Source organism: Nicotiana attenuata, unplaced genomic scaffold (assembly GCF_001879085.1).
Source record: "Nicotiana attenuata strain UT unplaced genomic scaffold, NIATTr2, whole genome shotgun sequence".
In the NCBI taxonomy this organism is placed as follows: domain Eukaryota; kingdom Viridiplantae; phylum Streptophyta; class Magnoliopsida; order Solanales; family Solanaceae; genus Nicotiana; species Nicotiana attenuata.
The window spans coordinates 539290-554953 of record NW_017670498.1 but is presented as its reverse complement, the minus strand read 5'-3'; the positions used below and the strand labels follow the sequence as shown (position 1 = coordinate 554953).

At 37.4% G+C, this 15664-nt stretch overlaps 2 protein-coding genes across 2 annotated transcripts; one reads left to right on the top strand and one right to left on the bottom strand.

The window, feature by feature from the left end:
* The first annotated feature begins 5703 nt into the window (after positions 1-5703).
* LOC109240243 (probable protein S-acyltransferase 7) lies at positions 5704-11634 on the top strand. Its single transcript, XM_019406874.1, has 5 exons — positions 5704-6313; positions 7127-7309; positions 9117-9413; positions 10435-10668; positions 10816-11634. Exons 1-5 carry the CDS (start codon positions 6215-6217, stop codon positions 11326-11328), a joined length of 1326 nt encoding a protein of 441 aa, XP_019262419.1. The 5' UTR covers positions 5704-6214; the 3' UTR covers positions 11329-11634.
* Positions 11635-12369: 735 nt separating this feature from the next.
* On the bottom strand, positions 12370-15463 carry LOC109240242 (mitochondrial import inner membrane translocase subunit TIM8). The gene is made up of 2 exons (XM_019406873.1): positions 15282-15463; positions 12370-12725 (listed from the first exon to the last, which is right to left on the bottom strand). The coding sequence occupies exons 1-2, from the start codon at positions 15327-15329 to the stop codon at positions 12537-12539; spliced, it is 237 nt and encodes a 78-aa protein (XP_019262418.1). The 5' UTR covers positions 15330-15463; the 3' UTR covers positions 12370-12536.
* Positions 15464-15664: the final 201 nt, after the last annotated feature.

Sequence of the window (15664 nt, the reverse complement as noted above, 5' to 3'; positions counted from 1 at the left end):
ACCCGTGGACCTCCCTGGCATAACCCAAGGACCTTTTTCTTTTATCCCGGCATAACCTGTGGACCTCCCTGTCATAACCCAAGGACCTTTTTCTTTTATCCCGGCATAACCCATGGACTTCCCCGGCATAACCCGAGGACCATAACCCGTGGACCTCCCTGGCATAACCCAAGGACCTTTTTCTTTTATCCCGGCATAACCCGTGGACCTCCCTGGCATAACCCAAGGACCTTTTTCTTTTATCCCGGCATAACCCGTGGACCTCCCTGGCATAACCCAAGGACCCTTTTTCTTTTATCCCGGCATAACCCGTGGACCTCCCTGGCATAACCGAAGGACCTTTTTCTTTTATCCCAGCATAACCCGTGGACCTCCCTGGCATAACCCAAGGACCTCTTTTATCCCGGCATAACCCGCGGACCTCCCTGGCATAACCCAAGGAGCCTTTTTCTTTTATCCCGGAATAACCCGTGGACCTCCCCGGCATAACCCGAGGACCTTTTTATTTTCCGGCATAACCCGGTCATTCTCCAGCGAAACCTGGTAACCCCCCCCCCCCTAGTTTATGGCTTCACTCCCAAGGATACACAATCCTGATTTTATTGCTTAGATATGTGTCACAAATAACTCACGAAATTTTCCTAGTGAAAACTGGGGCAGAAAAATTTCGTTTGTTTGTTTGTTTTGGTGTCTGAGCAGGTTTGACCTCGAGGCATAGGATCCGAGGTAGCTGAAAGAATGAGTCTCCATCCAGAATAAAGAAAGGAAGAAAAGAACAAAAAGAAGTGAATTCAAAATGCTGAAGCGGACAAAGATGCGGACTGCTCAAAACCTGACAGCAGTCACAAGCTCCGCCTGTCCCGCTTTGATCCCATGCTGAAGAAAGAAACAATACCTACAATTCGCGAGCATCAAGATTCAGATCGGAGTCCACAGCAAAATCAGCTAAGACTCAAGATCAAGCTTCAAGAAAATTATAGATAGGAATCTTGTAACTCATAGTTGATAGGCATAGCTAACTTAGCTTTGATTTTCCTTTTGGTGTAATAAGGAGGTCAGCAAGCAGTAGCAGCAGCAACAGCAGTGAAATCACAGCTCCTGGTAGTCCCAGCTACCAAAACTTCCAGAACTACACTGACCTGATTCCTTTATAGCCAAGGATATGTAGGCAACCTTTGAAGCAGGGTTCGGTCAGACGGTTTTCAAAAATGCTTCTAATGGAGTGCCAAGCAGGCAAAAATCCCTCATAATTGCTCAGTTATCTTTGCCCGAAAACCATTCGTGTTTCCGAGCAAAGAGGGACAGCTGTGAGCACGTGATTTTTGCCTCGCTTGAATTACTCCTATAGAATTCTTAAAATTAGGATTTTTCTTTTATTATTTGAATTTTAGGGAATTAATTGCATGATTTTGTGTTTATTTGCATTTTGTGTGCATTTTAGTTGATATAATTCATAAAAAATACAAAAATATAGTACCTTTGCATTTAGGACTCAATTTTATATTTTAGTTTTATTGGTCAATTAACATCACAAAAATAGAAGAAAATAACAAAAAATGGTTCTTTTTGCATTTTTACTTTTAATTCTCAAATTGGTTTTAGTTTGTTCGAAATTAGGAGTTAATTCTTGAAAATTAATTAGTTTAGTTGTAGAATTAAATCAAGTCTTTTCATTTTAATTTTGTATTTAACAAAAATCTAAAAAAATGAAATAAAAATGAAATGAAATTAAACAAAAAAGAGAATTAATTGAGAAGAAAATAAAAAAAGAGAAAAACAGGCCAGCCAGTTTTTGGGCCAATATTCACACTAATTTGGCCGGCCCAATTGAAGTACCCCTCAATCGCCCAGTCCAAGCCCAAAGCACGCCCATGCCCGGTCTAAATGCCCCAGCCCTCAGACCATTGAAACGACGTAGTATAGGGGTGTTACTACGTCGTTTCAGGTTCCCTGAGTGATAAAATAATCCTGGCCCTCCATCCATCATAATCCAATGGCTCAGATTTCATTTTAGATTTTAATAAAACTGTCTGAAATTGTAAAAAAACCCTAGAGACCAACCCATCTTCCTCGTACCTTGCCTGCCACCGTCCTCCACCGTCCTCCGCCGTCCGCCGCCGGCCGGAAATCGCATCCGCCGGTGGCGAGTCTCCAAATTACCCCAAAAATACACCATAGCACCTCCTCCTCCTCCTCATCCCGAATCTAGCCTCACTTTCTTTCAAAAATCCCCCTCAAACACCTCGAATAATCCAAATCCTAGCGCCGCCTCTGTCGTGCACGGCGGCGCCGTCTCCAAACCTGACCAAACTTACACCCTGGACTCGCCTCACCCTACTCTTCCCAAATCCCAAACCAAATTCCCTCAAATCCAGTTTAAATCCCTCGAACCCTAAATCTAGGGTTTATGTTCAATCTGGATCGAATTTCCAAGGCTAATCAGTGTTCGAATTGGTTCCAAAATAATGCTATGTGTTTGTTCTTGGCAAGAACAAGCATATAACATTATTCGGGGACCGGATTCGAAGTCAGTCGATTAAAGCCTAAAACCAGTAAGTCTTCTCAATTTGTTTTCTTTCTTTCTTTGTTTTGTTCTTCTTTGTTCATCTCCTGTTTCTTCTTCCTTGCCAAATTTTAGTTTCTTTTGTTAAGTTTTTAATTACTATTTCTATGTTCGTATTGTGTCACATAATCCTGTTTTTTTTATTCTTTGTGTGAGTCTTAATTTTTGTTTTGATTGTTAGTGGCATGATTGATTTTGTTCTTAGATTTTTGTCTAATCCAGTAGCCCGTAACAGTATTGATTAGAATTAATTTCCAGTTCTAATTAGTTTTAAATGGATTTGGTAGTTTAATTTTAGGGGTTTCGATAATTAGGTTTTGTTTGGTTATAGCTGAATAATTTCCAACCCTTGATTGATTAACTATGGTTATTTTGACCAAGTTTAAAAGGGCTAGAGTTAGTTTGACATAGGTTAGTAATTTTAGGACCAATGTAGGGGTAGTATAGGTAATTTACCTAGAGAATAGTGCAGTAACTGAGATTGGAAACCCCTAGAACCTTCTAGATGGGGTCGTAATTTGAAATTCAGGAACTTGGTAGTATATCTTGACCAGCAAGTCATAAACTAAAGGACTAAGTAGCTAAAAACTGAAAATTAATAAGGGGGCAAGGGTGCAAAAGGAAAATCTGAATGCTGCCCTAATTTTGTCTATAAAAGGGTAGTGCCTTGCCTTACAAAAAAAGGGGAGAGATCTGAAAAATTCAAAAAAAAAAAAAAAGGTTTTAGAGAGCAACAGATCTGAAATTCAAAAGTTTTAGAATTTTAGAGAGTTAGAGATCTGAAAAGTTTGAGAAGTTGGAGAGATCCAAAAAATTTGAAATTTTTTTTAAAAAAAATTCAAAGTTTAGAGCTCTAGAAATCTGGAAAAATTCAGAGCAGCCTACAGATCTGAATTTTGAAATTCAAAAAGTTTCCAATCCTAGTTTCATAGAATGAAAATCCTAGCAAGGTTCTGAGTACTGAAAACCACTGAAAATTCCAGGCAACTAAACCTACCAAAAACACTGTTTCATTCAAATTTTCCTACAAATCTTTGAGGTTTTCATTGTTAAAAATCCCTGAGTGTTCAGAAGTTGAAAATGAGTTATACTTGGTTGGTATTCAAGTGTTTGGGGTCCATTTGGTGTGAATGTTGATAACTGCTCCCATTGGTACATTGCTGGTTCCTAATTGGATTTAAGCTGGTCCTCCTTGCGTATTTCTGGATCATTTTGTGATTGCTGAACACTGATTCCTGCTGCTGCTTCTTGCCAACTCACTTATCCCTCATTTTTTGGCTTCTATTGTTAAATTCCAGGTACATGTTCTGGATCTTCTCTGATGTAGCTTTCAAAACTGGATATAAGATGAAGCTGTTCCTGTTTTTCTATTGTGGATCTATGTACATTAGTTCATCGTAGTTCAATTAGTCTTATTAATTAGCTAAACTGTCACTGTAACTAATTTGGACTGTTGAACTATGTTTCCATTTGTTCATTCATGATAACTCTAGTAGTATACATTAGTTTGCAAGCTATGTTAGTTTTAGGTGTCAAAATGTGTTGGAATTTATCAGACTTTACTACTCGTTTATTGTATAGGAATCTTCAAGTCCTTCAAAGGAGTACTACCATATTTTAAGTGTAGTTTGAATTTTAAAGCTTAAAAGTAGTTATAAAATTGTTGTGTTGCGTATATTTCCATAGCTTTGATTTTGGAGGCATTTGACTAGAGTCATATAGATCTGCAGAAAAAAATAAAATATCCAGTCGTTTATTTTAGTCTTAAACCCGTTGCTTAATGTAATTTAGCCATGTACTTGCAAATAAAAAAAACAAAACAAAGAGCTGGCCTCCAAAATTGAACCAACACTGATTGAGGGCCAAGTTTTGGGATGTGTGTGCAAAATTTCAGGTCATTCGGGTGAGGTTTGGTTAGGTTTTTGATCGAAAGTGTGTTTTGTTGGAATTTGAAGTTCTTAGGCTTGATCCTTGATTAATTCGTGTTTTCGGCATTGTTTTAGGTGGTTTAAGGTTTGGTACAAGTTTGAATGATGTTATGGGACATGTCCGTAGGTTTGGTTGAGGTCCCGGGTGCCTCGGGTGTGTTTCGGATGCTCAACGGAGCATTTTGGAGTTTCAAAGTGTTGCAGAAAATCCTTCAGCTGTGCAGGTCCCAATTCCTTCTTCGCGTCCGCGTCCTCCTCTACGCGTTCGCGTAGAGTAATTTTGGAGGATGACAAGTTTCTTCATTGCGTTCGCGATTAGTGCTCCGCGATCGTGTAGCTTCACACGTTTCTTAACCGCGTTCGCGTCAGGGCTGTCGCGTTCGCATAGACTTATTGGACTCCAAGGGCTGGGCTTGATTTTCATTTAATGCGTTCGCATGACCTATGTCGCGTTCGCGTAGCTCACTGAACCCAGGCCTTCGCGTTCGCATCCATTCCTTCGCGATCGCGAAGGGCATTTTTGGTCCCTTTATAATTTCCTTCTTCGCGAACGCGTGCTGCCTTGTCGCNAAAATTCATAAATTGCGTGGACCCTCTTTAAATACTTACCTTAAAATACTTAGAAATCGGGACGTGCCATTTAGCGAATTTCCATGGCCTCCCACAAAGTTAATAACGCGTTAGTCGCTTTAGGCTCGGACTTTAATAATTTTACCTTCTTAAACTCGGGTGTGCATTTCATGTGACCCAAATCCAAATCCCAAAACGTTGAATAAAATGTGTCGCGGATCCGGGTGCATTTCATGTGACGTGATCCAAAAACATGTTTTAAACAACGTTCAATTTCCTTAAAAATTAATTAAAAGCGGTAAATACTTTTAAAATTGCACTATAGGATGAACAGGTTTTAAAATCCGATAATAAGCCAATTATGATAGTTTAAGCGATCGTGCTAGAACCACGGAATCCGGGGGTGCCTAACACCTTCCCTCGGGTTAACAGAATTCCTTATTTATGGTACCGGTTTCATCTTAATCCATTACTCCATTTTTTATGCAGAGCATAATTTATAATATAATAAGTGATTAACATTATAACAAATAGTATATATAAATCATAACTTTAAAAATATAACGAACTATATACTAGAAAATCTGCCTTGGGTTATTGTTTACCTTATATGAAAGTTGAGTAACGTGCTTCGTTTTACCTGCTGTTGATAAGCCGCGGAAGTCCCATAAGAAAGGAAAGTTTGGAGAGAGAAAAGAGGCAAAAAGAGGCTGGTGTTTTCAAGTTATTCAAAATTCCCATGTTTTGTACCCTTTCCTCCTCCTCCTGGCTCCTTCAATCATTTCATTTCCAACTCACGCCCACACACACTTTCTACTAAACATAACTTCGCCCACACTCTTCTTCACACTAATAAACAACTTTTCTACTTCTGTAATTCTCAAAATTCACTGCCACCAAAATTGCCGTGCGCCGCCGCCGGTGCTGCCTATTGTCACCGGGATCTGACGCAATGACTCCGCGTGGCTGACTAATTCCACGCAAGTAATAATTAAAAGTTAGAGAGAAGAGAACAAAGCCGCCTTTTTTACGTTTTCTCTTTCGTTTTCATTGACCTTTTCCCAATCCAAGTTGTGCTACTACTAAATATTCTCTCCTTTACTTTATTCTAATTAATTGAGAGAGAAGAAAGAGATTTAAAAAAAAAATAGAGATGTATGGGGTGGCTCCGCCCAACAGTTCAGATTCCGGCGGTGGTGCCGCCGATCAGTCCGCCTTTATCCGGACTTATCAGGCCTGGAAAGGCAGCAATGTAAGTGATTCACCTTTTCCCTCTGCTCTTCTATTATGTAGGTTTCCTATTGAGTATTGCTTGGATCTCAGATTTTCTTTTGCAAGTTCATAATTTATTTCTATGAGTCTCAATTATCGAATGAGCATTTAATGTTTGATATTTTTGGAATTGTTTTCGTAATACTTTGTAAATGTTAGCTTGCTTAGAAGTACATAACATAAAACCAGAAGAGCATAGTTGCTGTAAAGTTGACTCTGATAAAAGAATACACATCAAAGATGTATTTGTAGACTACAAAACCAAACTTTCCTCATATATTCCTATGAGATTCTTTTGGACAAACTTAAGTTTAACATTCTTAATTTGAAAAAACGATTGTGAAAGTAACTTTTTCATGAATTTTCTGCAAAATATGGCAAATCAGGTAAAGACAAATACCTTAAGTTGAAATCCCAGGATGAAAGAAGAAAAAGAAGCAATTGAGGAAAGCAGAAATTAATGCATTAATTTTAGAACTCTACATAACTTTGAGATGCCTCAATATTCTGTTGCTGTTAAATAGAAGCAAAGTTCAAACTTAAATGGAATTTACTCGCCTGTGTTCCTCAAGGATATATCTCCGTGGATGATATTGTGAGATACTAGTAAATATTAACAGAAGTTTTTTCTCTTTGCTTTTTGAAGACATGTACTGTTAACAACTTAACATGCTCTCCAAATTAGATGTGTAGTTGCTAAAATTTGACATTTTCTTGCAATTAAAGGATTCTTTAGGTAACATATCTCGCGATTGCGCACTTTTCTTGACATTATTGCCTCTTCTTTGTGCAGAAATTTATTCTTCAAGGAAGGTTTATCTTTGGGCCTGATGTGAGGTCGGTCTTTATGACCATCTTCCTTATCGTTGCCCCGGTTGCTGTTTTCTGTGTCTTTGTTGCGAGGAAAATGGTGGATGATTTTGCTGGTGACTGGGGGTGGTCAATCATGATCGCCCCTGTTGTTTTCACAGTTTATGTAAGTGATTGTTTTTTGCTTCTGCTTCCACTGACTACGTTATTTTTAAAGTATAGTTTTATGGCTACATTAGCTTTCTCAATAGCGAGATAATAAATTATTCCGAAAACTTGACTACTTCCCCTAATAGATTGACTACCTTTCCCTTGTTTGTGCAAATGTTGTGTGTTTTACTCTGGCTATTTCCTTTTCTTGCTTGCATGATTTTCATTCAATTTGGGCATTGAATGGTGAATGAGTAGTCTGGGAGCTCATAGGTGACAAACATCTTTATTTTGGATCGGCAGTTGGACTGGATATGGTATGTGGCAGAAAGCCTTTGTGATCGTGATGGTTTAAGAATTTTGATCTGAATACATCGATCTTCTGCATTTATTAACTTTGTAGCTCGGACGACATTTTAGATCAAGAATTTCATACGGAAATATTGCCGAGGACTTGGCTCTTTTGATTGGTGATGCACTTGTATAAAAAGTGATTTGGATCGATAGTTATGTGAAATCCGTCGACTCAAAAAAAGAGATTGGAGATGTTGTGGCCAGAAGTGCAGATATATTTTGAAAATGTATTGGGTTTGAAATATTTAGTTCATGCTCCACCATTTTATTCTGGCTGCACAAGCTGAACCATTACCCTTGACAAGTAGATATTGTTTCCTCAAGAGTGTTTACCAGGCTATTTCTAATGTTGATTGGCAATTGAGATCTTCTGAGCAACAAGAGGCATCATGTGATGTTGTCATTGTCCATTCAAACCAAGTGAAAGTCCTCTTACGAGAGCCTGATGCATTTTGTATTGTCTCATTGTAATTTACAAACTAGGAATGAGAGAGCGATTTTGGGCCTATATGGTGAACAAGATTTATGCTTTGCCGGGCAAGGGAATGATAGAGGAACGGTGGAACTCTTATGCTAGTACATATAAAAGCTGCTGACAATTTGTGAGAATCAAGCTGGCATGTTGAGTTGATGACGAAGTTTAGAAAAAAGGTGAAGATTGAATAGTTGGAATCTGGAGTAGTAAAGTATCACTGATACTTTCTTGTGACAAAAGATACGATTCTTAACCCTTTCATGTCTATGATCAACACTCTCCAGCTAAAGTAGGCTTTGAATGAGAACAGAGATTGGGTATTGACTATTGTGTGAAGATCGAGCAATGAGAGTTCTGAATTGGGTCTTACAAAAAGAAATCTGAATTGGTAAGTACTTGTTCTCTGGTGAACTGGCTGAACTTCAAATTTGTTTTCCTTCTGCCACTTCTTCAGGTTTTTAAGCAGAAGAAATCAATTGCCAGGAGTTCTAAAAGTTTGTACTTCGTTCTCCAAGTTCACTTTTAAAGAATGACATTTGAGATATTCTTGACCAATTCGCTTGGGCAAATGACTTTTGAAAGAGAATCAACTAATTCCTTAAGGAACCTAGGGAATCAGGAGGACAAGAATTACAGTTAAAGCAGTAATCCTTGCATCTTGTCTTGTTCTTACATTAGTCTGTTCATGATGGAAAATGTTAAGTTGCTTGTATTTTCTTTGCCGTACAAGGGAATGAATCTAGGTTCTTGCAGTCTTATGAATTCCTTGTAGATATTGCATGAAGGCGGGCGACCTTTATTTTCCCGAGTACCCCATGAAGCAGATAACCTTCTCAATTCTTAGTAAGGAAATCTTTTACAATGTTCAGGCTAAACTTTTTAAGATAAATGAACTATTAATGGTTGGTTTTTACCGTAATCTCTTTTGTTTTACGGCTACAAAGCATGTAGATTTATGAGTCGATATGAAGTAATCAATATTTTCTTTCCAAAGGTCTTAGTCCTTCTTCTACTGACTTCTGGAAGAGATCCCGGTATAATTCCTCGCAATCCTCATCCTCCAGAACCAGAAAACTTTGAAGGAAGTACTCAAGCTGGACCTGGTCAAACCCCACAATTACGTTTGCCCCGCATCAAGGATGTGAATGTCAACGGAATAACTCTTAAGTCCAAATATTGTGATACATGCATGCTGTACAGGCCTCCACGTTGTTCACACTGCTCAATTTGTAACAACTGTGTCGAACGTTTCGACCATCACTGCCCCTGGGTGGGACAATGTATTGGACTTGTGAGTACCTCATTTTAAATACAAACATCTTCTTTTGCCATTAAAAGCTGTCTCAAAGAAATGCTTTTTCACTTTGACCTTGATACTACAATGCATTCATGACTTTCCTCCTTTAGTTATCCTCTCAATCCATGGTTCTGTATTATACGGGTGTTGGTCATTGATTTTTTTTTTATCTAGTATTAGTTTGATGTATGAAGGTACATTGGCATATTTCTTTTACCCTTTAGTTTGTTTTTTCTTATTCTTAAATTTCTCAGGACATGCACAACTAAGTTCATCGTCATGTGAAACCATTTCCTGCATAACTGCGCTATTGCGTGCCCTTTCCAAAATTCATAGAAGTTCTCCCCTAAATTCATAGAACTTCTCCCCTAAAAGCATGTTTCTGGGTCGTGGGAACTCTTCTTCCTCCTTAAGGTTAGCTAGGACAACTCATGAAAGAGCTGCCAGTGCTTCCATTTACATTTTTCTTCCCTGCACTCTTCGGGCTAAGGGTGCTGGTCTGTTGTTGAGTGATGTGTAAATCATTCAACTCTCCATAGCTGATATTGCCCATTCTTGCAATTATGTGCTCTGCTCAAGTATTAACGACTAAGCATATTTGATATTTTTCTTCGCACTGAGAATCTTTTTAACAAAATGGGTTTGTTAATTTTTGAGGTATCAGTCTACTAAACAATTCCAAAATGAGTGGGTTTTGCTGGAGAATGGTCTTTATTTTTCATTAATTTGTTTTACAAAAACTTTTAAGTCAAGACCTTTTCTGATTGTGATGATTCTGTAGATTTGCCTTTTAATCTTAACCCAGTTAGGACATCTTGATCTTGAAGCTGTGGTTTTGTAAGTACTTTAGAACTTGTATTAGACTCCTGCTTTTATATTTTCATGGCAGACGTTATGCTGTTCCGACAGCAAAGGTTTACTTCTATAATGCCTGAGCTTTCCGAGAAAGTTTCTGTAATATTATTGTTCGTGTCTTGGCTTTCTAACTCTAACCATATTATGTTTGTTGGTGCAGAGGAATTACCGTTTCTTCTTCATGTTTGTCTTCTCAACAACACTTCTTTGCATATACGTGCACGGCTTTTGCTGGGTCTATATTAAAAGGATCATGGATGGTGAGCAGACCTCAATCTGGAAGGCAATGGCCAAGACTCCTGCTTCTATTGTGCTTATCATTTATACATTTATATCAGTTTGGTTTGTTGGTGGCCTGACCGTCTTCCATCTGTATCTTGTTGGCACAAATCAGGTAATGTTTGTTCTTTAAATTTACTCCCCTTCTTTTTCCTAGGCAAAGAGGAAAACTTACCCTCATGCAGTAGTTCCTTTAACATGTAGATTTCGGAGATTGAAGTACAACTTTTTTTTGACATTTGAATCTTCTGTGTGCTTGCAGTCAACGTATGAGAATTTCAGATATCGGTATGATCGTCGAGTCAACCCGTTTAACAAAGGTGTACTTCATAATTTCTTGGAGATATTCTGCACTAGTATACCTCCTTCCAAGAACAACTTCAGGGCCAAAGTGGCAAGAGAACCTGGGATAGCACCTCGTGAAGTAGGAGGTGGTTTTGTTAGTCCAAACTTGGAGAAAACAATGAATGATTTAGAAAGGGGAAGGAAGCCTGCTTGGCATGAGCCAGCAACAGGAGGAAATGAATTTGAAGGACAACCTAGAAATGACAATCAGTTAGATAAGGACGAGGAGCTATCAGTTATATCCTCAGAGCTAAGCGGTGCCACATTGGCAGATGGGCGTAGTATACTACACCCGAGGCGCTCTAGTTGGGGAAGAAGAAGTGGGACCTTGGAAATACCACCTGATGTAGTTGCTATGGCATCTGAGATTGGAGACTCAAATCGGATAACTGGCAGCAATGGTGCTTTCCCAACTGAAAACGGGCAATAGTGATTGACCTGGGCGCTGTTACAATTATTGTAAAAGAACTGACAAGTGTAAAGATCATTAGCCAACGGTTATAGAGTTTATGGGTGGGATTTTTTTTTTTCCTCGTATGGGTGGGATCAACCACTGTGAACTTAATCTTCCAGGCTTCTCTGTGTGTATATTATTTTCTTTCTCTTTTCCTTTTTGGGGTTTTAATTTTCATTTCTTATGTGAAGGCAACCGAAATTCTTTGCAATGTGTTTATTTTGCAAGGGATAGTTCGAAGAAATTATTCTTGCAATTCATGGTCTTCCCTGTTCCTAATTTCTCATGTTGTTCAAGTTCCTCTTTATGTTTCCCATCTCTTCTCTTTTTTGCGCAGTTGAGTTGTTATAGATTCCCACTCTATGGTCCTGTCACTTTTAAAAAAAATTGAACAATTAATGATAAATAATTCCAGGTTAGAATAAAAGCTTTTCAGAAATGATTCAATTTCATTTGAGAACTTCAATTTTCCCTATAAGTTCACTGTTTTCTTGTTTGTTTTTTATATTCAACGCAAAAGGCAGCTTGCACAAGTTTTTGTTAATTTGAAGAAAAATAGCAATTTGAATCCTTGTGTTATTGCATTATCCAGCTGTAGTCCTTATAATATTCGACTTAACACATTTGATCCTGAATTAAGCAATGTGTGTGCTTTTACAAGTAAAGGACTAAAAGCACACAAATAATGTAACCACTCATTTGAAACATTACATTATTTGTGTTGGAAAAAAAAGAACTAAGCGCACCTTTACTCTTGCTGTTCTTTATTCAGCCTGCCAATGTTAGGGTATATGTTACTGGCAACAATAGTTACTCTTGCTGTTCTTTATTCAGCCTGCCAATGTTAGGGTATATGTTACTGGCAACAATAGACAGCTTATTTCACTACAGTCAAAAGGAACAAAAAGCATTGGCAGTTGACATATTTCATGAGAATTTACTAGTAGTTTAATTTTGGAGGGAAGGTAGACTGGGATGTAGGTGTATGCAATGGCCCTGCTCATGAAGGGGAGAAAATGAGTAAAATAAAAATGAGAGCATCTCTGCATTAGTAAATTATATCATCAGCAACACCACATCAACTGTATTGAGTTGCAAGAAAAAAATTACAGTTCTCTTTCAAATATCTTTGAGCAAAGGAATCAAAAGGATTATCAAATCCATTTTATAAGGCTAATTCTTCTTCACTGCATGCTCTGGAACCGTTTTATAATGATCGCGCTCATCTCCATATAGCGTTGTGCGCAGTGGGCTAAACAATTAGATTCACTAGAGCTAAACTTGCTTCCAGGAGTACCGGTAACGCATTTGTCCCAGCAGGAACTTGTAAGCTTTGCAACTACTTCATTGAACATGGCCCTTTCCTTCTCTTGCTGCATAAATGAAGAAATCAGGTGCAAATATTAGAAAGCCACAAGACACAAAGAAGAGCAAACTGGGAACTGCCATTTCGTTAAAACCACTGTATGAAAGTAGGGGCAACTAAATCAAATCAAGCAACTAAGTAGTCACGCAATGTCTTCTGACTTCTTCCAACACATCTAGGGAAATAGCAATGGTGATACATTGCTTGACGTATCAAAACAATATCGTAAGCCAGCTGGAAACTTTGATACTCGATAATATAATAAAAACAATAAGACATGGGAAGACAGACAATAGATTAAAGACAAACCTAAAACTGTGTACTGTTGGACTGACACACCGGAAAAATCTGAGGGCACTTGAAACAATTTCCTGAAGTAATGAGCTTAAGTAACAAGTGTTTTATACCTAGAATGTTTCTGTTTTTCTCTGTTTCCTCTTTCTAGTTGTAAGGAGGTAGTTAAAATATTCTCATATGGAGTGAGACTTTTGAATCTTATAACTGGTTAATATAACATTCCAAGAAACCAGTAAACAGTATTATGTTGAACACAATAGGTGTGTGCACAATTTTTCTGTGCACTTTTACTTCTTCTCTTTAATCCCTCAATGTCAGAGTAATTTTAAGAAAGGGAAAAAAATCCTTTTGGCAGCTTATAAAGGTAAAGGAAGAAGGAAGTCAGCTGGGAAGTGGATGAAGGATTTCTGAAAGAAAAGTTTTTACTGCAATGTTTTTCCTCTAGAAAATGGTATATCTTTCAGTAAGCATATTGACTAGGTTATAACATCTAGTAGGGGCTGCAAGTAACGAGTAAATGACAATGTGGAAAGTTGCCTAAAATTGCTTGGTAATATCCTATTCAAACCTTAATATGCATCAGTATGTAGATATGACATAAGGATGAGTGGATGTGCTAACAGGAAATGCGGTAGGCTAAAATCACATCAATAGAGTTGTGTCAAAAGACCTGCAATCTATCGGAAGAAGCAAAAGATCCGTAATGATAATACTAACTAGTTGAATTTAACGCCTAACCGCTATTATTACACATTAGCATTGCCAAGGAGTCCTATTTGTTTCATTAAATATATGTATAGCAGTATAAGAATGAGTTTAAGATTTAAAGAACCTCTTGTTTAGACAATTTTGCTCATGAATACCGTTCATCTTTTTTACCCTTAGTAGGTGAATCCTAAGTTGGATATAATTGTAACATAAATTTTTATTTTCGGGGATAATAAAAAACTACGGTGTATTTAGGTTTAGCATTTTTAGGTTTTTTTTGTTTAGGATTAGGATTCTTTACTACGGTGTGGCTTTCCTTTAGGTTTAGGATTCTTTAGGTTTTTCTTTGTTAAGGATTCTTTAGTTGTATCTTTTCTTTGTTTAGGTTTAGGATTCACTTTAGGCTTCTAGAATACAACAACAATAACGAACCCATTGTAATCCCACAAGTGGGGTCTTAGGAGGATAATGTGTACACAAACCTTACCCCTACCTTATGAAGATAGAGAGGTTGTTTCCGATAAACCCTCGGCTCAAGCAACAGTGACAAGAAAGCAACCAACAATAACAACAAGAAGAAAAAAAAACAAAAAAAATAAAGACACAACGTGTAATAACAAAGATCTAGAGATAAGAAATACAAGAATAATACTAATTCTACTGGTAAGAATGACACAACGTGTAATAAAAAGATCTAGGAATAAGAAACTATATGAATATTACTATACTACCGGTAAGACTGAGAGAATCCCTTGTCTACCTATCAACATTCGACCATAATTCTCGACTACCACACCTTCCCATCGAGGGAAGGAGAATATTAAAATAAAAACAATTTAGAATGAGGAGAAGTTGTGACAACTTCCATAAAAGAATTCAATATTCTACATTCTTTATCATAAACTCTTGATAGCATCGACGTAAAGGTAAACTTTCAAACATGTAGTATTCTTTTAGTTATAGTATCGACATGCTTGTGATTTGAGGTAAACTTTCTAATTACCTGCAGTCTGTTCTTTAAGTCACGTAATAATAGACATTCGTATATTATTGATAAATAATTGTAAATTGAAAGATTGCCAATTGTGATTTTTGTTTACAATTTATTTGGGTCATTGCATTTGTAGCGAAAAATTGGTTATGCATTCTAACTCATATCTGTTGAAGTCTTGTTAATTCAAGATTACTTTTGCTCTATGTTTTACAATTATAAATTACACCAAACTACAGACAAGATTATGCATATCCGAAAAATTGAATATGCATATCCGACAAATTACACCAAACTACAGGCAAGATTAAACCAAAAAGATCAAAGATCAAAGTAATAATTTCCCTACCCATTAAGTCATTCAAACAATATCCACAAAAAGAAGCATAATCTGTCTGAATCAATCCTGTTTATAATGCCCCAAATAAATTTTCAAAATATTATGCCAAAAGACTGTCATAGCCAAAACTAGATCAGTTTACGAATATCAAAGCATAAACTATAGGAACAAAAAAAAACAGATAAGTGAATACACATAAAATAAAACTGTTCATGATTGAAACTTACACTGAGAAATTGCTGCAATTCGGGGGAGCTCAGGGCTGATGGATCCATGGAACTTTTGGTTTACAAATACTATTTTCTGGTTCTCGTGGAGAAGAGTAAAAATCTCTTTGACTAAACCTTTGTAAAACCCTAACAAAAGTCGGTTGAAGCCGACGGGTTATATGAGATGGGCTATAATTGGATACTACAACTAGGACAGGCCCGTTTTCCTACCAAATTCGGATTATTAGCCCTGTTATCTGGTTAAAATATCATGGTATAGCCAGTTTTCACACTGGTCAATGAAAAATAGCCAGCATTTATCAAGTCAATGAAAAATAGCCACTATTTTGCTGCAACAGGGACCGGTCCAGTATAATATACGGGAGTTCTGGTGCATTTGT